The following is a 24,592-nucleotide window of genomic DNA, read 5'->3' as shown; positions in this document are numbered from 1 at the left end:
GGGAATATTTTAGCTTTGAGCAAGCTCCTGCCCAGTTAGCAAGCTTCTAGGTTCGCCAACAATACAGAAGAACTGCCTAAGTTACAAAAACAAGTTAATACATAAAAAAAATGACTTCGGCAAAGAAGTTAAGCTAGATGGGTGAATACACTGTAATTTGTTACATGCCTCCATTGTGCGGGGATCCAAAGAAATAAAATATTCCTGTAATGCTAGAACTGTGACACCCAGTTCCAGTACGACGTTTGGATTCCAGTATTAGCTGTGCCACACCATCCCCTGGCTCACCACTGAAAGAAGCCTTGTGTTGCCTACCTCCCCAGCACAGCACTCCGCGTACCTTTTTATTTTGAATTTCCCTCCAAAGAAAGATCAAGTAACGAAGTTATTGCGGAGGTGGCCACAACACTGGGATGCCGAGATGACATCTGACGTCAATTTAACACAACCGTAAAGCGCAAACCCACCCGCGTCAGACGCACCGTCAGAGAATCCCAGGGCTGGCTGCAGAGCTGGATTTTACGGACGCGGGGGAGGGCTCGGGAGGGGCACGGGCTGCTTTGCAAACCCCACGTCCCCTCCATCCTGCTTCTCATTTGAGGCTGACAGGCAAAGCTTGAACACATCATTACAGCCTTGAGGAGGCTGCTAAAGGTAACACTCATGTTACAAATGAATTAATAGGAAACACTTACCTTCCCCACTAGCTTGCCTTTCCTGTTCATGCAAAGGTAGAAGTCTGTCTCCTTCCCTTTGATCCGGACTTGGCTGCCAAAAGTGTCTGTTTCCACTAGAAGCTGGGCTTGTAAAGGAAGAAGAAAAAAAAGCATTTACCAATGCGGTCCCATTAAGTCAAAGCATTCAAAGCTCATCAGCGCGTTGTCCCATTACCTCTACCTGAACCACACCACGCTGGGATGCTCTGAGAGGCAACAACCCCAGGAACCGCCCAGGGGCTGAGCTCTGGGCTTGGTCACAGCTGCAGATCTGACACGTCTCCGCCGACTCCTGCGCGGACGCTCCAGATTTAACGCCGGTTTAGCGCAGAGTACGCGTACGCACGTGTGCGCTCCATCCGTCCGCACCAACCCCACCACCCCATCAGCAACGTAGAGCTCAATGCTAATGCTCTCCTTCATGCTGCAGGAGGTTCTTGGAGGGTAGCAACATGGATTTTATTCCCATGAAGATAAAAGGTTAGCATGACAAGAATCAAAATCCTTTCCCCACAGCCAGCAGCCCTCAAACGCTGCACAGAAGTGGTCCAGCCACATGCCCGTGGTGCAAAACATCGCGGTGATCTCCTGAAGATCACCACAACAGTTAGCAGGGGAGAAATTCGGTGCTGCTTGTTCTGTGTGATGAACGCCCGCCCTGCAGACGTCCTCTGTGTGTCTAGCTATGTTCCCAGGAGGTCACTCATTGCTTTCTGGCAGTCCAGGTCCATGACTCCTGCTCTAGCTGGGAAAAATATGACCAATCTCATAGTGCCTCACACGTTTATTGAGGCCAGAGCTGGTTTGCAGCATTGCCAGGAGCCATGGTAGAGGACAGATTTCTGCTGCGTCTTCATAAACCACCTGCCCTGACGCAAATGTATTTGCAGAAGTGGCCGAGCTGCCACCCAGATGTGTAGCATGCCAGCATCATCTCGAAAACCTAGACACATTCAAATTCAGCCTTTTATTCCGTCTCTGAGCTAAACATGAATTCCAGTCATGCTCGAGGTTCAGATTCCAGGAATTTCCCTGGAGAGGCAGGAACAGGCAGACTGGACATTTTGGTTCAGATCCATCTCCGATACGGAGGGGGAGAAAGGAGACATGGTCGAAACACAATGCAAGAATGTGTAAGTGTCAGCAAGTGCAAATCCACGGTCCTGCTCTGGAAATACTCATGCTTGTAAGACCCGAGCCTTACCATAGAAACACAGCTTTTGCCAAACTCTGGAGAATGTTTGATCTGCGCTGCAAAAAGTCACATTCTTTTTGGCATTCATATTTCAAACTTTAAAACCCTCTAAGAGCAAATATGTTCACTGTAAGGATTTACCATGGGGATAGAAATAGGAGTTTGTTTCATTTAAACACGTTAATATTTTTCCCACTTGTAAAGTCAGCTTTTGGCTTCTGCAGCAGTGCAAATATCACAAACCTTTAACTCACAAGGGCCCTAAACGGAGTTCTCCCTTTGCAGCTCAGTCACATATGCAAGTTCAGGGTTTTCCAGGTACTAGCTGCTTACATTCATTTAGCTATATTTGTTAAACCTGTTGTCACAGGGGATGTTTAAAGAATAACTTCTTTCTGACAGCAAGTGGGATAATACCTGTATTATAGCAGACTATTACTTGCAATCATGCATAAGTATGGATATTTATCCAAGCCTTTCAGAAATGCACCATGTTTTGGGGTATCTGTGATGCAGAGCAGCTTGCAAGCGACAACTGGGTGCTGCAGGCTTTCTCTCCACACCTGCCAAGCTAGTACCGAACCAGTGACCACTTAATTGAGGAAGGGCCCCATGAACCAGAAATATCCTGTCATAGTAAGGATATCAAGATGAGCCAAGCCAGGACGGGGGAGGATGGCACAGAGTCAAACACAGGTCTTCCAGGGGAGGCTCACCAACACGGTAGATAACTTGGGGAATGCCCACTGCTCCAAGAGGCTGCCCAGATGCAATCCAGCATTAACCGACAAGGGAATAGCCAAAGGTATGGCTACCTTTAAAGAGGTGACCGTGAAAGGTTTTCCCCTCCCATAAGCAGAGGACTAATGGTCAGTCAGCCTCAGAGGTGGAGAGCAGCAGCCTGCACACGAGGGAAGGTTATGGAGCCAGCACAAGACGTCCCAAAGATTGGCCCAAAAACCACGGCCAACACCCAGAACGCCAAGGAGTCGCCCACAGATCTACAGTGTCGAATCCACCCAGGCACGCAAACGGACCCAGGGCCACCCACCAAAGGGGTCAAGCGAGGGCTCCGCAGCTTGCGCACAGGCAAGAACGGGACACGGCATGTTCCCGTCTAAGCTGCAAGGCATTCCCCGACCATTCCAGTCCCAGTGCTGCAACTAAAGCTGCTAAGACTAACGCTGAATAATAGACACCGGTTTTGGCCAGCCAGAGCAGGAGCTAACGTTGATAAAACACTCCAATGCGAGAGCCTGGAGCTGCGGTCCCGGCGGACAGTCGGCAGCCCACACCTCTCCGGCGCAGGTCCCCGCCGGCAGCCTGCGCTCAGATGGACAAACACGGGGCACGCCGGCCTGCGTCCCCCACCCCCTCGCTCTGCAGCCAGTATGAGTAATATCCAAGCTGATTTTAATTTGAAAAATATCACCTTAAAAAGATGCCGGTTCCCTGCTGTGAAAATTAAAACCATCTGGATGGAGTGATTTCAAATAATTAATCTAGGTCTCCTTTGACACCGCTACTAATTAAAATATGATACCTTCCTCCCCCTCTTTAAATAAAGAATTTAAATAAAGTTTAAAGATCTAATAAAATAATGTCATAATTTAGAACTAAATGGAAGTCACCTTTCCTGCGGGCTGTAAAGGTTATGCCGGTGCTGAGATCCCTCCCGGGCTAGTGCCCAGCCCGGACCGAGCAGCAGTGGATGGGCAAGCATCCAGCGCAACACCCACGCCAGTAAATACACCAGCATACATACCCTAACGCCCCGAGGAGGCTTGTGAGCCCCAGAGATCATCCTGCACCCAACGTCCAGGAGCAGGGAGCAGAGGGAAGGAGGTTCAGCAGATGCTGTCTGCTCCCCGCTGTGACCCGAGCTGCCGAAGTACAGGCTAAGGCCACCCATAGGCACCCACTTCTGAAAAATCTGAGTCTTGGGATGTTGGAAACATGTTCTTATTCCTAGGGATCCTTGACCTCCTTTCCTACAAGAGAGATCAGCGCAGCTTTAGGGTTGGGTTCATAACCCAGTTGGCTTCCAGCCTAAGGCACCCCTTACAGCTGATTCTCCTTTTCACAACAGGCATCTCCCTAAATTCTTTCAGGAGCCCAGACAGGGACCTTGGACAACACATCTGTCAGTTAACATCCGCTGGGATGAATCCCAGCCCTGAGTGCCGCAACGAGAGTTTCTGGGGGATGGAGGCCACCCCACAGAAGGGGCTCCTGAGGTCTCCCCACCCCACTCGCACGCGGCAGGAGAAAAGCTCGGTCACCACCAACAGGATTTAAGTTAATGTAAACTGGACTTGGCTTACTGTCTTGTCTCTATGATGAAGATGCTATGGCCACAACGAAAGCACCAGGGAAAATCCAAGAGAATTTCCCTTGAGAGCGCAGGTAAAATGAGTCCCACCAAGCCGGAGCAGTGTCCCCACAGCAGTCTGCTGCTCAGGACACCTGACTTCCAGCTCCGTTAGTCCCTGGATACACCGTATGGAGATTACAATCTTTATTTTCAAAAGCCCTGCACTCTAGCCTTCAGATCAGGTATTATTGTTTAAATTCTTTGACAGCTAGATATTCTGATATATTTTGGGGGGGGGGGGGTGGACGAAAGAGAAAAGATTTCTTCAGAGGGTGAGATCTTCTGCTACATGCTTTTGCCTTATTGGCCCATTTAACCTAAACCTTCCTGAAAACTCCCACTGGAAGAGATTGGAATTCCTGACATGTCTAGGTGAAAAGGATTACATATATATATGCTGAAAAGCTATCTTCCAGCTAAGAAAACATGAAGTCAGGGAGATATGTGAAGGTGGCAGAAAATATGCCAAATTATCTTTCAAATATTTCCTGGGAGTGGGAGGACGGCAGCCAGAAAAGCATGGGGAAAGAAAGGAGGAAGAGGGCACCTGAGAAGTGTAAGGTTTACATGTACCTATCACAAAATCCTAAGCGCCAGCCAGTTTCAGATAAATAAAGAGATAAAGGGGAAAACACAAGGAAGGTGCAGGAGGACTGGATACTTTGAGTCTATCCACCATTGCTTTTTTCCCCCCCCCCCCCCAGGTAAAAATCCTGCAAAAGGAACTGCAGAGAGAAAGAAACTACAGCTGCTTATGCTGCCCACAGGCATCTTGAAGCAGGCCAGCTAAAACAGATTTCCTGGGGAAAAGGGTCTCGGAGAGGACTGAGATTTTGTCACTTTTATTGCACTTTTTTTCTGATGCAGTTACAAAGTCAGGGAAACCATTCTGAGCACTTGAAACCACTTCCAGTTAAGGAAAAGGAAGGATGTACAGATACACCGAGGCTGGGACCACAGCGCCTGTGATAGAGAGCGGCTTTCCAATCTAGTTACTCTGGTGCTATGAACCGAGACAAAGCGCGTTTCCATAGTTCACAGCATATATCGCATCTTGCTCTCTGGTAAGACTGAATCTTCCAGTGTGAACCCCAGCATGGCCAAGGGTGCTTAAAATAGTTGAAAACTGTTCAAACACGGCCTACCCCCTTACCAGAACCACGTGAATCCCTTACATGACCACAACATAGGAGAGAATGACCCTGTCTCCGTTTCACATTCATGATGTAATGATGAGGGAATAACGCCAAAATTAGGTAAAGTCTGGAGGGTCTAATAAAGCCCGCAGGCTATGAACAAGTGAGAGAATCTAGGCTGCATCCTCACACTTTGTTTGCGCTCCAAAGTGTATCATTTTAAATAGTTATAACCCATACAACCCAACTCCCTCCTCAATTATTCAGGTGCAAATCAGGAGAAACCACCAAAATCAATAAGGCTGGTGCTCAGAAGGGCAGCGCTCTGACCCACATACCACTGCAATTAGCTCATCGACTCTGTCTTGAGCGAGCATAGGATATGTATGTCAAATTATTAAAAGGGATGGTCGTGGGGAGGAGGAGTAAAAGCAGCTCTAAGATCCAGGCTCCAGGTATTTTCTTTTTTAAGCCACCACTTTGCACAAGCTAGGGAACTACCCGGTGTTAGAGCAGGGGGACGGCACAGGGAGCAGCGCACCCAGGCTTCACCCAGGCTTTTAAAAATGCTGTTTCTCTAAATGAGGTTTTCTTTTAAACATCATATCTTTTACTTGGTCAGCTAACGCGGTCAGGGAAAAGGACACGATTTGGAGCACATAGGTCCCTCAGAGCATCAACACATCAATATACGCCACGGGCCAAGTCCCCTGCGGCATTCTCCCTGCCTGATTTTGGGGCAGGATGGGGAGCAGGACCGAAGGCTGTGTGTGAACAAAGGAAAGACTGCAGAGACAACCTGCCACCCGCGTAACAGCCTTAGTAGCTCTCAGGAACCAGACAGGTTAAATATTTGCATGGGAGACATCAGAAGAAAATCTATAATGCAGCAAAGACCTCAAAGGCACTTACGCTGCAGCAACCTGATCCTGCAAATACTTTCACACAAAGGACTGGACACACATCGGAAGTCCCTCGAGTGCCGATAAAGACCCTACGGGGCTTCAGGGTCCGCCTCTGCCACCGGCCGCACGGTTGGACGCGCGGGGAGCACGGCTTTGGACATGAAGGTTCCCCCCTTCCCCAGCCCTCTGCAGGGCTGCCTCCTCACCCTGCCTACCCACGACCACCCCTAGGGCTCGACGCGGTCGACAAAAGCGCGGGATCACAGCACTTTTAACAGAGAAACAAGGGCTAATGTTCCCCTTCCTGGCGCGCTCTGGGACACCTTCCTCTGGGTTTCGCTTCTGCACTAGCTGAAGCGAGCTTCAGCCTCCGGGAGATGCTTTCGGGCACTCTCATCTGCAAACAACCATCTAACTGAGAAGGCGCCCTGTCCCATTTCCAGGATGCTGAGCTATCCCCTCGGTGCTCACTGGGCACGTCTACGTGACATGGGGCCAAGACATGCGGAAACATCCACACTGGTGCCAACCACGCCAGCCTGAGTACCCAGCCCAGGACAGATGTGCAAGCATGACGCACTGCCGCAGCAGTTAACCCCACGGGGTGCACAGACCGAGATATTCGCGTAATAGAACATTGCTCGCACACTAGTGACACCTCCACTATTTAAGCCTGTCACACCATGACAGTCATCTCACCTGTAGGGATGCCCACCCAAAAAATTCCACTACCAGTTCAGCGGCGGCTAGCAAAACATGGGGAACGATGCTGAGCTGCTGGTGTTCCCCGAGCATCTCTGGGACCATCTCAGAAGAGCCTGCCTCCCCACCCCCTAGGAAATGCGTTGCTTATGCCAGAATGGCAATATCGAGGAAAAAAGGAGATCCTGAAACAAAGTAGTACTCTTCTCAGGACTGCCCGGGCTTCTGAAGGATGACAAAGCTTCCAGACACAATCCCCATAAACTAACTCTGTTCAGCACATCTTGGGAAAAGCTTAAATGAAAATTCACCAGTTTGAGGTCTTTTATCAGTCCATGCATGTGAAAATTGTTTGATAGCTTAGCTGACATAAGGCCAGAATAAATACCAAGGTAGGTCTTAGAGATTCTGCCCAACTTAAATAAAAATTTAATAAATCCCTGAATCTGTGATTCTGTGGGGAAAAAAAAAAAAAAAAAAAACCAAGCAAAAAAATATCTGAGGACAATATGAAAATTATAAGTACCATATTACTGGCCCAATCCTGCATTACCCAGTGTTGGTCATCGTTTACCCACGTGAAAAATGAATGTAAAATACTGTCATTCTGACACAGAGCCATTTGCACCCATTTGTAGATCTAAGAAAACAGGATTAAGCAGTGGGGAATCAGACTTGGCCTCTTGCAGATGTTTTATACATAATGCACCATAAGAGACACTAAAAATATTTTGGCAGTTGCTTCTATGATGGTGAATAAGCTTATTTAGACAAGATTCAGTAAAACTGGAGGCGATAGGTTGTGTGCTTTAAAAACGCCTGGGCAGGGAGTGGCAGCGAACAAATTCTGCACTGAACTTTGCCACCTGCAAACTCGCAATGACTAAGAAGTAGGCCTGGAAAGAGAAACGTTAAAAATGTTAGCACAGAAATTCCTCTATCTCACCAGGGTGTCTTGCTGCCTCCAAACACAGCTCAAGTGGACAGTATTTCTACAGAGGCAGGAAAACTGCTTGACAAGCTGCCAGGCTCCGAGTCTGGAATTAGTGAAGGATGAGCCTCAAAAAAGTTCAGAAGCTCTGTTATGCTTGAAAAAGCAGCTAAAATGAAAAATAAAGGGCCAAACCCTGATGTCTTTGATCATTCTCATTTGAGTAAACTCCTACTGACATAGTCAAGCCCAACAGACAAGGACCTCACAACCTGGCCCTGAGCGCCTGGCTGAAACACATCCAAAGCACTGGAGTCTCTTGGGTCTGGAAATAGCGTGAACCTTTCCCATCCCACAGAGGGTTAGAATTACCGCATGAACAAACCCTGCCGAAGTTATTTTGACTCTCATGTTCCCAGTCTCAGCTGAACCCAATAAAAATACTGATGTACACAAAAATAACAATAAGCAGAGAATGACAACTATGGGAACCCCATGTACTCTTGCTTCTCCAAAGCTGCTTTATTTGTGGCCAGAAGCACAGGACAGACCACGTTTACTCTGAAGCACTCACCCACCTCTCTTGGGCAACCTGGTGGTTGGCTGCTCATCCTCAGCAATGAAGTAGGTGTGATGTTAGCACCACCATATCCTCTTACCAAGGAGTCCCAAACACATAAAATCTTTCCTGTATGCCAACACCATGATGGTTTCGCATACTCCAAAAGTTAGTCCATCCAGGCTCCGCTGTTGTATTTGCGAGTGCTCCAAAATGGGGCTAATCAGGAGAAATGCATAAAGCGTTTGCAGTGTTAGTCGAATTAAGATTATCAGCCGTGCCTGATATACAAAGATGTTAAGTTCTACCGAGCAGGTTTCTTATTCCGTGCCAGTCAAAGTTGAAAATACGACAATTCATTTTACGCACAGGAATATAAGCATGCTCGTGCATTTTCTCAAAGGGGCTCTTTGTAACTTTTCCTTCTTCCAGCAAGAAAAAGTATGCTGAAAATAAAGTTGCAGGATGCTCCAGTATTTTCAATGGGATTCTTGTGGCTCTGGAACCCAGAGGAGCAGAGGCAGCAGCGCAACCTACCAGAAAAAATGTTCTGGCCCATAGGGAAAATTCCTCTATGTTTTAAGATTTTCAGCAGGGCTTGCTCTTACAAATGGATGCAAACACAATTTCAAAGATATCTGACTTTTTCAGAGATATCAGCTCCTGCTCCTGAAGCTCGCTTTTGCCAAATAAAAGGTCACATATTATTAAATGAAGTATAGAAAACTGTCACTCAGATAAGAATATGAGAGTGTGACTATTTTGGGGTAAGGGTTGAAAGAGGTGGACAAGAACTGACCTTCGATAGCACCTGGGGACACACATCCTCCGGAACCAACTGCAGCCAAAGCAAGTCCCTCAGGTGAAGCACCTTGGAGGAGGGTCCTCTGCATCAGCCCCTTTGAAAAGGTCTCTCCCTACAGACCTAGCACAATTCTTTTAACTATTCTCAGAGCAGCAGCAACAGAATTAACAACAAAAATTCAGGCATCACATTAACTCTGCCTTTAGCACCTTTGGTTTCATATATTTATTTTTGGAAACACATTCAGCGCAAGGCTTTTCTTAAACTATTACCCCCAGTCCACAGCATAGGTAAGACTATTTACTTGCCTTTTACTGCATTTTAATTGCATTAGAAGTTTTTAAACTTGGTGGTTGTTTTTTTTTTCCTGGAGTCATTTGGGACAAAAGGCATCTGGCACTGGGTACTTAAATAAGACCTGTCAGAACTGTAAAATTAGTTTTATGTTTTAATAAAGGTACTTTAAAAATCTCAAATATAATTCTGCATTCAAACCATAAGCACTTGGATTAAGAGAAGGAGATCCCATGTTAAACCTTAATATAAAAAGTAAATCAAGTACAGAACTAAGCCAGTCCTCATCCACAGCATTATAAACAAGAGCAGCAAAGAAAAGAGGCAATACCTCTAATAGATTATTTTGGGGTATTCTGGATTCAGAGGATCAGCATTGACAGTGTAAAATCTGTATTATATTACTTGTTACTTATCCCAGTTTCAGTTTATTTAGAGACCCAGGTCACCTACAAAGCTCAGACTCAGCCCCATGTTTCCATCCAAGATTCTCTCAGCCCTTTTCTCTCCTCCCCTCCTCTCCCCACCCCGGAGGCAGTGGCCCCGTGGACCTGCACGGGGGACGGTCCCCTGCGGCGGTGGGTGCCGCGCTGGAGGTGATGCTGTAGGTGCCCAGCCTGTACTCGTCCGAACACGGACACACAGAGGTCGCTTAGGTTGGTGGGCTCTTTGGCCAGCTCTTTAATCAGCACATAATTCACTTTAAAAATCTTCAGACGTGCAGACAAAGGACAAAACCCAAAGGACAAACCCTCCTTCCAGCACTCGCTACCCCGTGCCGGTGAGCACACCCCTCCTCCCCCTGGGACACCTTCTTACTCTCCTATTTTACCTCTCTCTACGGTCTTTGGAGCAGATGGGAGAAGGAAATTCCCCACCGCTATTTACACGTAGCGGACTTGAAATATTTACAGGGCGGTCCTGGTGGCCGTGCCAAGCCCGAGGAGCGGGGCTGCCCCTCACCTCTGCCACGGGAGGACGGAGCCACCTCAGAGACCGGCCGAGGCGGCCAAGTCACCCCCCCTTGCTGCCACCCCCCCAGCTCGGACGACCGCTGCCGCTGCCGGAGGAGCTGCCGGAGCCACCGGCACGAAGGAGCCCGAGGACGCGCCACACAACCCACGGTGCGAGGGACAGCCCTTGGCAAACAACACGCTGTACGCAAGGGCTTTACACCCCACCGCAGAGTTGCGGCCACCCCGGGACTGACCCGCGGCAGAAAAGTTATTTCTCCCTCCGGGACCCCAAAGGAGCGAAGGAACCGGCTAACTTGAACTAAGGAGCTTCTGTGCAAGCTCCTGGTGGGGAAAGCAGGCGGCTTTCCCTAAATCCAGGTGCCCGCCGGGCCTGGCCCTGCACCGAGCTCACGAAGCGAGCGGAGACCCTCTGTAGATGAGGGGACGGGAAGGGACGAGCCGCAGGCGCGAGCAGGATGAGGCCAGCCGCCGGCCTCGCCGCCGTGCTCACCGCGCTGCCCTCCTCCCGGCCGCCCCGACCTGGCGTTTCACCGCAGGTCCACCTCCGGTGCGAAGAGTTAAAGCTCATCCCCCAACAGGCGGGAATGAAAGAAGGAGACAAAAAAGCAGGATGCTGGTGAATGACAGCCGTGGGTGGCCGGCGGCCCCTGGCCGGCGCGCTCTCGTACAACAGGCACAGCCAAGTGTGTCTGGCACCGGACAATGGTTTCGCTGGAGGCGCGCGAGGCGGGAGCGCCGAGAGCCATTCTCGCGGCGAGGCAACCAGCCATGTCGGCTAACAAAACCGCTCGCCGGGAAGCATCCCTCTCATCGCTCCCATCTCCTCACCGGGGTTTGGGGTTTTTGGGGGGTTTGGTGGGTTTTGGGTTGGTTTTTTTCTGTGTTGTCCTTCCTGCTGGGGCATTTGAAGCTCTGAAAAATAAGTAGGTCAAACATCCCCAAATGGTGTATTTAGTGCTTCCCCTCGGGTTTCCGCGGCTTCCCTGCCATTTTCCTACTGGACTTGGGAGTGCAGCAGTATTTATGGGGTAGCAAGCTGACCCCTCGGCTGCGGTGGGCGAGAGTGCCTGACGTTAAGTGCTGCTAATGCGTTTTGCATTTGTGCTCGGGGGCAGGAAATCTCAACTTCCAGTGCCAAGGGGTTAATTATAATTTATATAGCAAGATCTCAGGCTGTGGGGTTTTTTTCTCCAGCTAATTAAGAGGTACAATTACCTTTGAGAATCAAAGGGATATTTTGGTACCCAGCTCTTAGAAACAGATTACAGGCACTTAAAACACAAGGACATCTTTGCTTTTCTACACGTGCTTAGTTTTTGATTTAGATCATTAACAAGAAACTGTCATATTCCCGATCCACCATCACAATGTACCGGAGACCACCTATGGAAGCCACTGCAATATGGTAACATATAGCATTGCTGCTTTCCCAGAGACTACCTACCTTTCAAACGACATGTTTTACTGATATATCAGCTGCTGCTCAGGGCTCTGGCAAATCTTTCTGCTTATTAATCAGGAAAGCTTCATGATAACCTTGAGGTGGGTAATACCTAAACAGACCAGTCTGTGCTCAGACTGCAAGCCCAAGACTACTTACTCCCAAGACAAGTAGCAGGTTGATGAATATTATTGCTGTGTTAGTAATAATTATTACTAAATCGTCCCAGACAGCATGGCAGCCCCTCTGCATCACCCTCTTCTGCCCAATGGCCCAGTGCAAACGGGGGGGACCACTCGCCATGCAGGCCTTGGGAACTGGAGCCGAGGGGTAATTAGCAGCGCCGGTACCGGGGTAGACACGAGCACCTAGCGTGGCTGGGCAGCTGGGGAGGCCGACGGGCAGCACCCGTGGGACCGACCTCCAGCAGCTCCAGCCATGGGGCCGCGCAGGGCAAACGGTGCTGGGCTCTGCTGGGCAGCGCTGGGCAGGCTCACGCCCTGCCCGGGGCTGGGGATGGCCGGGAGCAAGGCCATCACCTTCCACGGTCTCCATCCACCGGCTCCTTGCCTTCATGTTTGTGCAGAGGTTTAACAGTTACAGGTCGCTCTTTCTCACCACTCTCGGAGGCGTTCGCTGAGCCATTTGCAAAGGGTTAATGTAATTGAATATTCAGATTTAGGGAGAGGGGGGTTGGGGCTAAAGACAGCAAGAAAAGTTCTAGGGAACCCTTAAAGTCCTGCTCCGGGGAGTCACTAGAGTTACACACCCAACACAGGCTGCAACCTCAGCTTGACTTGGCACAGGCTGCACAAATACATCTTCCACCATTATTTTTTAGGGATGCAGTGGGCTATTACTGTCTGGGAAATTAAGCGCTTAAGTTAGAAACTGACGCTGTATAATTGTCAGCAGACCACCTACGTTGCAGGGTCTCACGCATCCGTACCAGCAGCCTCCACCCTGCCCCAAAACACATCTAGAAGCAGACGTGAGGCTGGCAATGGCAATGAAGACCAACCCTTTCTCTAAAGAGGGGGTCACAGCATTAGGACCAAGAGGAACGTCTGTCCATGCGAGTTAGAAATGAAGCTCATGCTGCCAAAGCCAACAGGGGAGCTCAGCAACTGGTATCCAACATCAGCAACCCTCTGCCTACAGCCTGATTACACCACGGCCTGTTTATCAGGCCCTTTGATGTGCCGACAGCAGCAAACTTGCTGTGTTGAATTTGCCACAAAGTGGGTGGAAGCATACAAACCAAAAACATGCCGTGTGAAGCATTATTGTTAAATTAGGAGGAGATAATGCAGTCAACACCTCAGCATGGAGAGATGCCGACTGGTACTCCTCGTCGCAAAGGAGCTCTGAGAAGTTTGTTTAGAAACCTGACAATCAACACATCCTACAGGTATTTCCATCCCTTGAAGCCACTCTTTGATAGGCGTTTACCAGAGGAAGGGCACATCAGCTGTCATAAGCCATTTTACAAGAACATCTACAAAACTATGCAAACCTGTACTGAGCAGAGCATTTCCAGAACTATGGGAGTCACCAAACAGAATATTCTGTTTCACTGCAGGAGGCTAAGCACAAACCAGGAAGGTTTTCCTATGTAGAGGTTGAGAATAATCAGGGTAGAAGAGGGGATGGTATTTTTTAGAGGGTTTATTACTGTGTACAGGAAGGCGTCTCTCTCCTCGCACCAGGTATGGCAACGGGTGCTGGTGCAGGCAAGAGGCTGGGAAAGGACCCGGCTCAGCACTGGAAAAAGCAAGACAGCGATTACAAAACTTGCCTGTAGTCCCAGCTTAAGCCACTAACCTGCATGATGTTCAGTGAAAAGGACTTGTAAATGCTTAATCAGCAACACGACTGAGTTATATAAGAAAGAAAAAGAAAGGTAGGGCAGATCCAGAGGGAAATACATATATATAAGCACTACCTTTCCCTACAGCTTGATATTTATTGAAGAAGCAGCAAAAGCTCCAGTGCACTTCAGAATACAAACGCTGACATGGAAATTCAGAGCCCTGAACCGCTTCCAACAGGGAAAATATACTGACCGCAGTCTGTTTGGAGGTCAAACAAAATCAATAGCCTTTCTCTTCAGTCTGTCTCTAAACTAAGCTTCTTTCAAAGACATCCAGAGAAAATGGATCATCTTTTGTTGTTGTGTGTGGTTTTGGGTTGGGCTTTTTTTGTTTTGCTTTTTTTAGGTGGTCAAACATTCATACGAGTATAAGAAACTCCTTCCTCCCTCAACATACTGAAAGGATTGTATAGAGGTCAAAACTGCCCATCAGTTTTACTACACAATAGATGAGTTATCCAGTTCTTGGGGAGGAAACCAAGCTGGAAGCCGCTTAACACTCGGTAAGAGAGGAAAAAATAAATCAATGTATTTGCTTGATCGGGGTACGTTTAAAGCTGGTTGTCAATTAGTTCAACACAGTTTGCTGTTACAGAGCACAACAATTTAGCCCCAGGAGCTGAAGTTTGCTGCGTTTCCTCAGATTCCTCCTGCTGAGAGACAGATACTGGCTGCAGCCAGGTCAGGCACCAAGGAGGAAGAGTGAGGCTGGAAGTCACAGCCACAGAGCAGGAGCTGGCAAAAGGGAGCCTGACATGGGATACAGCAGGACTGGGGACTCCTTCCTTCCACTCAAAGTACACAGTAAACCGGATTCATGTCCAGAAAGGAGTAGAGATGATAACTGGTTATTGCACTGGTACAAAGTGTGCCTCTCCACTCTGCAGCACACACCTTTTAAGATAAACTACAGTTTATATACCCTTGTGCAGATGGTACCATCTTTACAGACATAAGTGGGTCACCCCAAGCCAAAGGAAAGGGCAGAAGGACTAAAGTGGTAGAATGGAAAACTTTGTCTACATCCAATTTTTTAAGTAATGTAGATTCTTAAAAATCTCAATACAAAAATCACGAGAAAAGGGAGGGACAAACCACGAAAAGACACTTCCTAAGGGTCCCACCGAATGGCCCCAAAGGAGAACCAGTGCCTTCAAAGCAAAGGGTCATTGATGACTTTATCTGCCAGTTCCTTTCTGACAATCAGTGTTGAAAGACACTCACCGAATCACAAAATAATTTAGGCTGGGAAGGCTCTCCAGAGGTCATCCAGCTCATCCCCTGGTTGTTCTTCCCAAGAAAGCTGACATCCTTGTCTTGATTTCAGCACACCTAAGGGTGCATGGTCACTGCATCAGAGCTGTGGCTGGAGAGGGACAGACACATCCGCAGCTGACTTGGGCCCAGCACCAGCGAAACTGAGAGCAGACCGCAGCAGGAGCGAGCTGCCACGGCCACGACCATGAGCTGTCCCTGCAGCCACAGTCCACGGAGCCGCACTGATCCATATTCACCTAATGAGCAGCCCACACCGCTGATGTCTGCTGCTGTCGGTACCTATACTAGCTATATTAAAGCTACTACGTGTCTCTAACTCCCCTCCCGAGTGCAGCACACGCAGCATGCGAGCACCGGCAGCGACACGCATCCTGACTCATCCGCCGCCCCGCACTCGCATATGCCGCAGGAAGAAGGGTTTGTTCCACCAGCCTGCCGTAAAGGGCACCTCACTTCTGAGCGAACAGATTTAGCATCTTCTAATTAGGATCTTAGCTTCGTCTCGTACCCACACAGGTCGAATAGTTCCAGCACTAGAAAATCCTGGTGAAGCTCAGAACAGGTTACAGCAATAGTGACCATCAAATGTTCACCCAAACTCATTATGGTTGCAAGAAGAACCAAGGCTAGTAGCTAGAAATGAAAGTGCAGTTTCTCTGCAATGCTTTTTATCTCCTCTCCTCCAGTCCTCCCAGGTGGAACAATTTACCCAGTAACTATACAGCTCTGACATTTGCTTGTTAGCACCCCCAAATTAATAGATGTAAAGTCAATATCCTTTTGCCTATTTACTTGTAATGACTCACCAGTCAGAAACTTGAAAAAAATGGTTACAAATGCAGATGCAGAAGCAAATGAAATAAAGCAAGGATCACTGCTGAGCAAATGTTGCACAAAGGCAAGGGGCTGGGCACACCACGCAGCACCCTACCATTGTCACCGGATAAACCTAACAGCTTTGATTTGCCTCCCACCGGCTAAAATGGTTTGAAATGCAAGGTCTTAACAAAGGTGCAAGACACAGGAGGAATGGGAGGCACTGCTGGGCACTTAATCTCCTTTCAGTCTCACACAGGAGCTCCAGGAATGGCTCTGCTAACGTTGGTGGAGTTTCATGAGTGTAAGAAAGAGGATAATTGGGCCTCAGTTGTAACAGAGCTCCAGCCCTGTGATCCCTCCATGCAACCAGCAAAAACATTATTTGAGATTTATACTGAAGTTACCTTTAGGCAAGCTCCTTTGCTGCTGGAACCTGGGACAATGTCACTGATCCCAGCAGGACAAGACCAGCTTTCAGCAGCTGCAGAGTTCACCCTCTGCCTTGACACAAGGTGAGATGGGACACTAAGAACCCAAAGCACCCCTCAGCCTGCTTCAGCACTCACCCCTGCAAAAATCTGCCAGAGCAGTAACAAGGGTTTTGCGGTGATGCCCATACCACACGGCAGGGCACGGACACACTGGGAGCCTCATGGCTGTCCCTGGCCAAGCATTGAGGCCAGTTAGACATGATTTTTTTTAGATTTATCTGGTGTTTACATGCCATCCTATTCTTAGCCCTTTCCTGCTGCTTCTCCACACTGAGGTCTTCACCACCTCCAGCAGCCGTGGGTGATGTCCCCTGCTGCTAGAGCTCCCCTCCCACATCTGACCACCCGTTTCCTCTTCTGCTTGTCCTTCCAAAAGCACTTGAGAACATCAGTAGAAACCAAACTATACCAGCCATGCCAACTTGAAGCCAGGATCCCAAGCGTATGTCGCCTACCATATGCTCAAATGCCAACGGCTTGTGTCACCATCACGCTGCTCAGGCGCAACATCTCCTCCTCCATCCCACCAGCCCAGCTCTTGAACGAGGAACAGAAGCAGCCGAGCAGTGTCAGAGAACAAGTACTCCTCTCCACGGCTCTACCTGGGGCCAGATCCTTCCAGCCAGCACAGCTGCCATCCAGTTGTGATCGCTGGGAAACTGCTTGTTGGAGAAGAACCAAAACTCGTTACAGCTAGAAGGCGGCAGGGTCACGGCAGATGGCAGGGGTTTTTTCTTATTGCTCTGGGAAGAAAGGCGCCCTTTTTGGCAGCTGTGAGCACAGAGGAGGAGAAGACCTTTCAGGCACTCATTTCAGCTCTCAGAGATGAGGGTAGAATAAATCTGAACATTACCCAGTGATTCTTCAAGCTCAACTACTCCAGGCAACATCAGCAAAGGACAGGAACATCCCCAAAGTGACTACAGCAAAGTCGGGGACACAAAGCTCGGGAGACATTTAGAAGGTCTCAGCTTCTACGTCACCATGAAAGCATGAATTGTCTGTTATGGGCATTCTGAAAATACTTAAAATTCATCGGGGACCAAAGCGTGCACTATTTATTGCTGGCACAGCTCATTAAAAGGGATGCTTACAGAGTGCAGCCTCGCGACCATCTCCCTCCAACCCCAATACCCCCTCTCCTCCTCACAGTAAGAAAAAAATAGGGGTTTTTTTACGGGGCCTTCTCACTCCCTTAACTTCCAGCTCGCCTTCCCCTTCTTGCGAGCGCTGAGACCGCAGACGCTCTACACGTGTTCTCCTCTGCATCCGACTGGCAAGCAGTCTGGAAAATGCCAGTATTGGAACGGCCTGAATTCAGCGGTTTCTGAATGCTGATCGGACACTATTTCGTTCAAGCCACAGATAGTCATTTTTTGGGGGGTATTTTCAGCTCACTATTTGGACTCTTCCAGATTTCCAAGCGTCATGCATCAGCAATTTCTCTTCTTCGGAGCTTCATTATTTTTCACCTTTCCGCTGAGCCTGAGGCTCGGTGCCGTTTTGTAGGGGACCGGGCTCTTCCCTCCTCTTCCAGACGGCCACGCAATGTTACTGGCGTTGTTAATGTTTGCTGTGCTCCACCTCGCAGCTGCGGAAATTCCTGACTATCTGGTTTTTAAAAGAGCTGAGGTGAAATCTGAGCGATTAAAGTGCCTTATTTTTCTATAAAGTCTAACACCTTTCTTGAGGAAACCCCAACCTGAAAACAGGAATGGTCTCACAGCATCTAAAAACACCAAATAATTACTTCCAACCAGGCTACCAATGTGGTCTCCATTACCACCGTCTCTTCGGCATCTCTCCATTTGCAATGCTTTTATCCTGACAGCACACATACGAGGTGAGGGAATGGTGCAACCCTTGTTTTGGAGATGAGGGAGGGACACACGAGGAGATTGAGAGGATGAAATTTGTGCCACTTCATTATACGTGAGGAGCAAAGGTCCTTCTCTTTCCCCTGCCTAGAGTCCAGCCTCAGTGTCCCACCACCTAACCTGGGCAACGTGGAGTGCAGGAGATGCTCCAGACCAACACAAAGTCTCCAGCAAAGCAAGCTACTGACTTTAGGTCTCTCAAACAGCAACCTGGAGAGATCCCATGTTATCTTCAAGCAGAAGTGTGCTCTTTACACACCAAGCTTTGATTCCCCCCCCACCTGTCTCTAATTAGGCATGTTCTTAATAGATTTATTTACATTTTTCATTTCTCCAAAATGTTTCTCATGAAGGACAAATCTCAGCAGCCTCCTGACAACATGCACAGTAATGTACACCAAAGCCAAAATTTACAAGACAATTTGTTGACGATGTTTTCCTTCCCCCCTCTCCAAAGTAAAAGCAATCAAAAAACCCTTTCAGAAATATAGACTATTTGCCAATTCACAGGGTACTTTTAATTGCATCCCAAGAATGGACTTGAATTCACGGCTGGCCGAATGCTTAGATATGGGAAAACCTCAGATACCACAATAGCATTTGTGCACAGAATCACTCATGGCCTAGAAATATATTTAAAATTATGCAAACTTCTTCCAGAACTTCATCATAAATCATAAAATCATAGAATGATTTGGGTTGGAAGGGACCTTAAAGATAACCTCCCGGTATCCACCCAGCAGTCCACAGGTACCAATTTCAGATAAAAGTAATCTTTGTACTGATATGCACAGTGTGTTTTTGGAGTCACGGAGGAGAAAGGGAAGCCCTAACTTTGTTTCTGCGTTATTTCATCACAGCCAGGGAGGAACATTTAGCAAAGCAGCTGCTTGAGCTTCATGGGAAAAAAACGTAATCACAGCAAGGCAGGAACAGATAATATCATATTGACCTGTCTTCAGGGTCTGGCATTCACATTTTCATAAAGTGTCTCAGAAGATAAATCACTATACTAATAATATTTGTATTGATTATCTAAACTGAAGCAGCAATCGACTCCATTGTCTCACTTCCTCTTAAATTGCTCACAGATGGGATCCTATTTCCTATTCTGCATTTCTAATGGGAACACTTAAATCACAGCACAGAATTATATACACACACAAACTGTTAACAAAAACCCTTTTATGACTTGCATGAAAATAAAGATTTTTCACTTTGTAGCTCACTTTCCACTCCACACAGAAATTAAAAATGACAAATTATCAGCAGACCTCTAAATTACTTCTCCTTGTTATTTCTGGGTCCCTAATATTTACTGACAGACAGGCCTATGTTTTCCAAACCCTGATCGGTGATTATGGAGACCTGAAGTTTGGACACAGAGCTTAAAGATGGTTTGTTTGGTTTTTTCCTCCGTGAAAGTCAAGGCTCTCTAAGCTATCTCAAGGTCCAATAGTAGGGAAATAAAAAATCACTGTAGTGTCAGAGGAAGAATAAACAACAGCTGCTGCTGTTAGTACAGGTACAAAACAGAGACCACTGCAGAAGGAGCTGAACTTCAGGTGTGAAGCTGGCCGCAGCGGGAGTTTGGAGTAGCAGGTATCAAACCCAAAAGTAAAGGAAATTGGCAACAAATACATCATTTGAAATAGGTTTGTCACGAATACAAAAGCCCAAGGCTTGGATTTTTCTTCCCAAAGTTCTCATCCCGCCTAAGCAGAGCTTTCCCCGACCCTGACACAGGCGCAGAATACGGCAGAACAAAAACTAAAAGTGTCTTAAATGTACAGATGGTTCGTATAAGATGCTTACAGCGCATTTCAAATGGCTGCCGAACCTTTCAGAGTCGCCGGGAAGGTGAGGGCAGCCGAGGCTCCTCACCGCCCAGCGCAGCCCGGAGCTCCAGCCGCCCCGCGCCTGGTTCAACAAAGCAGCGAGCCAGCTCTCGCCCTTCGGTTCATCCCCGCGTCTGCTTTCAAAGGAAAACTTTGCCACTGCCCCACTGCAGATGAGAAGCGGAGACATTTTAAGGGGGAAAAAAAAAAAAATTAAAATTAAAAAAAAGCAATCAGGGGATGTTGAGCAAGAAGGCGAAAAAAAAAAACCAGAGCCACAACACAGCAGCTGGACGGCGAAGGCTTCTCCGGCTCAGGCCAGTCCCCAGGACCCATATGACTGTACAGCTGCCATGGTGAATGATCATCCCTTACGCTGAGGTCAGCTCTGCCCCTGGGCTAAGTAAGTGAAAATAAATGGTTTAGAAGATAAAAGGTCTTTTAAAAAAATTATTTGTCTTGTTGTCATGTCAAAACTGTAATGGGAAGAGACTAGAGGCAGCGATACATCGTTTAAATAGGAAACAGCCATCCTGATGGTTCAGCGGAATAAATTATAAAGCAAATCACAGTTCACGCGGGGTATCGGGCTGAGCTGCACCAGGACGGACAGCCCCTTTGCACATACCTGGTTCCTGGGAAGAAAAGCAGGTTTCTGAATGTCCAGCCTGTGGAAATACAGCTATATTTAACTAACCCCAATTACTACTTGGGCTGCATCTCCCGTCTTTCTGGCAGGTTAATTCTGCGCCTTCCAGCCACAACGAGTTTAGTTTTTTCTTCCCGATCTTCCCAGGAGGGGGATCAACATTTATTTTAACTATTCTAGGAAGGGAAAGGGTTAATCAGGTTTCCCAAGGCAGCTTGCTGTTAAGGTGCCAGAAACACTGAGGGGAAAGAATGACTTGCTAAAGATGGGACAATGGCACTGGTATTTTGCATTTGTTTCCAGGCTTTGAGATAGAACAAATGGGAGTCATTAGTGAAATGAGTTTAGGGAGTTCTAAATTAGCTGTCAGGCTGCCAAACCCGAAGAAGTGCTATGTCAGCTCATTAATTCTGGAGAGCACAGGATTACCCAAACCTAGGAAGGAATCCTGCAAAATTTAGAGTCAATTAAAGGAGGCTATTTTGCTATAATAATATTTTCCACACATATTACACCTCCTCATGGAACAGAGCCCACTTCTACCACAAATGAAATCTCTGGCGGGATGGAGTGTGGCTGATGTCTAGACAGCTGTAATGTGCTCTCCGTGGGCTTGTCCACTGGCATCTCTGGGAAGCTCCAGCTAGAACAGAAGGCGGGGACTGCAAGCTGCAGAGCACATCGCCCAGGCTGGGGTGGCCCCAGGAAGGAGGAACACGTCTCCCCGGGCTCCTCGCTTTCCCCGAACCACCCAAAAACGCACATCTGTACAGGGCGTGACGTTCTGTACCGGGAACGCCCGTGACACGTGGAGGTAATGCCTGGCATCGTGCAGGCGCACCACCTCTTGAATTTGTTTTCCTCCTCGGTCCGCCTGACCCCAGATTTGTTGACACCCTGCTAGCAAACCCACGCTTTGTTAACCTCCCCAGACCTCCCGTCTCAGGGGCATCTCTTGAGTCCTGAGATAAAACCCGCTCAACTCAGGGGGAGTCTGCCAGAGGACTTCGCTGGCTCAGGGTCCACCGCTCGGGGTGGCTGGGAACGCTGGCGGCGCTGGGAGGCTGAGGAGGAGAGATGTCATACCTGTACGCTGCCCGTTGCGGGGTGTCCTCGAACAAAGCCTCCCATGCTGTAGGCCAGAAGGTTTATAAACGAGAAGGCAGGTTTATAACCTTCTAGGGGACCCAAGAGGTTTTTTTTTAAAATTGTGATAGACTAGGTCAACGGCCAAAATACCCCTGGATAGCAACCTGGAACGCACTGACTAATAATCTACCTACATATGCCTCATCCCGGCCGTCAGGACACCCAAGCGCTCGCCGCAAATAAGAGTTACCTCCACAGAGAGGGCAAGCCCGAAGAGCTCTCACACCCCCCTCGCCTCTCTCCTGATGGCTATCACCTCTCATCGCCCCGCAGGACAGCAGTAGCCGGGGACAAATTAAAACGAAAATCACATGGCTGTGAAATACAAATGAGGCAAAAAATGCCTTCACCCAACCAAGAGAGCTCTGTCTCCCCAACTGCGCCGGATACAAAGATCGTGAACAAACAGGATAGAATGTCTTCTGCCTTTTGTGAAATGAAAATAAATGAAAGGATCTAAGGTTTCAGGTCACTGATCCCTCTCTTCCCTATCTGTACCATTTATCGGAGGTAGAATATAAAGGTTCCAGGTCCTTTTCTTTTTTTGTCAGCACTTTAATGGTTGTTTTTTCTCCTTCGCCCTTTCATTTTCTGAATGAAAGGACCACTTAGGAACCTGTAAAGTAATAATAAGCTTATAACAGGAATATTGTTTTTCTGGGCCAGTGCAAACTCCTTCTGAATAGGTTGAAGAGATTAAAGTAAAAATGCAATCTGTAAATAGATCAGTCTTTTAATTAGTTTATAGTCTGTTAAGAGATAATATTTTGCTCACATAGATCGTCTGTTATCTAAAGATCTCAGAGCACTTTAGGAACATCAATTAAGCCTTAAAAAAAAAAACACAACCTTGGGAGATAGGTAAGTGTATTTAGATTAATTAGTGTTGCTGTGAGCAGCAGGCATTATTATTAGATTTAATTTAGTCCAATAATTGACTTATCTGTTAATGGATTCTAATTCATCTGAGAAGGGAACAGATCCATCTGATTAAAAGGATTACATCGACTCAATTAATTCTATTAACTGACTTAATTTGCCATTTAATAATTTGACACATGGGGCCAGATCTTGGCCCTGAGGAATGCATAAACCAAAAATTATATACCAGAGTTATTATGCCAGCAAAACTATGCATTGCAGAGCATGTATTTTTCCTTGCACATGGCATTTGCAGACCCGTATAAAACATTCAAGGGGGCTTCCTCCAGCCAGATTCCCCCAGCCCTGCAGTATCTTCTCTCCCTGAACCAGGGCTGGCTGGTCATTTTGCTGTATTCACGGTGGCTGCCTGGAAAGGAGCAATTCGGTGCCTGAGATCTGCCACCTCCCCTCTTTTCTGGGCATTCTCTTCCACCAAGAGGTGAGAAGTTTTACAGAAGTCAATAAAAGCTTGCAATAAAACTAACCTCCCTTCAAAGGCAGGACAACCCTCCCACACCAGCCATTTGGAAGCTGTGTATGTGCAAGAAAAAAAAAATAAAGGGGGGGGGGGGGAAGCATCTCTTCACTTGGACATTTTTTTTTAACCAGTTTGTATGGGAGAAGAGGGGAAAGAGGTGCTAAAATGTTATTAGCTCCTCCATCGTCAAAACTGGCTTGTGCTAATTGCTGGTGATGAGCACTGTGGACCTTAGCCAGAGCCACACCACTGGACAGAGCTTCCCACATTAAGACCGAGTGGGTGCTGCCCTTGCCTAAAGTTACTTTCTCTTAATGGGACTGAGTTGTTGGGAGAATTCAGGGCTGGAGCCAGCTCACAGGCACCTCTTCCCACATCTCTTGCCTTTTCTCAGACATTGGCTCTTGCCCACCCTCCCAAGGCCTTCCCCACGCTGTAATCCTTAGGACATCAACCCACATCACCTCCACCATCACCTGCCCTGTCAGTGGGACAGGGTTAAGAAAGTGGAGAAGCTGTGGGAGTCGGCACCGTCTGCAAGGGTGACATAGCCAAGAGAGGAGCTGGGCACTCCCCCGTGCTCAGCCTGGCTCTGACTCACCGTGCCAGCGCGCAGAGGCAGTAAGAAAGGGAAGAAGAGAAAAAGGGCAGGAGGAGAAACAGCCATCTGCTGCAGGAGAGGGAAGGTGTCCTCCTTCAGAGGCAGATCCGACCAGCAAGACGGGAGATGTGGATCAAAAGTTTGCAACTGTTGAGATCCCCAGACCTGGTTTAAGCCTCTCTCTGGTCTTGATCAAAGGTTACTCCATAATAATGCCTCGGGGGGAGGGGTTCCCGGCACATAATGAATCCTGTGTCATTGCCTTTGTATCCAGTTTTGGCTGTAACACAGATGGTTCTCACTTCAGTAACTCTGACATCTCTCCCCCCTTCATTATCACAGCTAGGAGCTCTGCGTGGTCACATCCTGGACCTCCATGTCCCACCTCACTGTCTCCCCGATTATCATGCTCTAAGTGTTCCCGCGCCAAGCAAGATGATGAACAGATTTCCATAACCTTTCAGCACGGCTAGGGATGGGAAGGCTTTGCAGCTTGACGCATCGAGGAGTTTTATTAGGAGGCGCGGGGGAGGGAGCAAACGGGGGGCTCAGCAAACGGCCTCCACGGCCAGAGCACTGC

General features: G+C 48.1%; 1 protein-coding gene across 1 annotated transcript in view; it reads right to left on the bottom strand.

The window, feature by feature from the left end:
- FGF18 (fibroblast growth factor 18) overlaps positions 1 to 24,592 on the bottom strand; it is a 74,333-nt gene that overhangs the window by 18,398 nt on the left and 31,343 nt on the right. Inside the window, exon 4 of the mRNA XM_075056697.1 lies at positions 696 to 802. Within this exon, the coding sequence (XP_074912798.1) occupies positions 696 to 802 (107 nt within the window). The remainder of the gene's footprint in view (positions 1 to 695; positions 803 to 24,592) is intronic.

The sequence above is a fragment of the Buteo buteo genome, chromosome 24 (genome assembly GCF_964188355.1).
Source record: "Buteo buteo chromosome 24, bButBut1.hap1.1, whole genome shotgun sequence".
Lineage (NCBI taxonomy): Eukaryota > Metazoa > Chordata > Aves > Accipitriformes > Accipitridae > Buteo > Buteo buteo.
The sequence above is the reverse complement of the archived record's forward strand: the minus strand, read 5'-3'. Positions and strand labels throughout refer to the sequence as shown.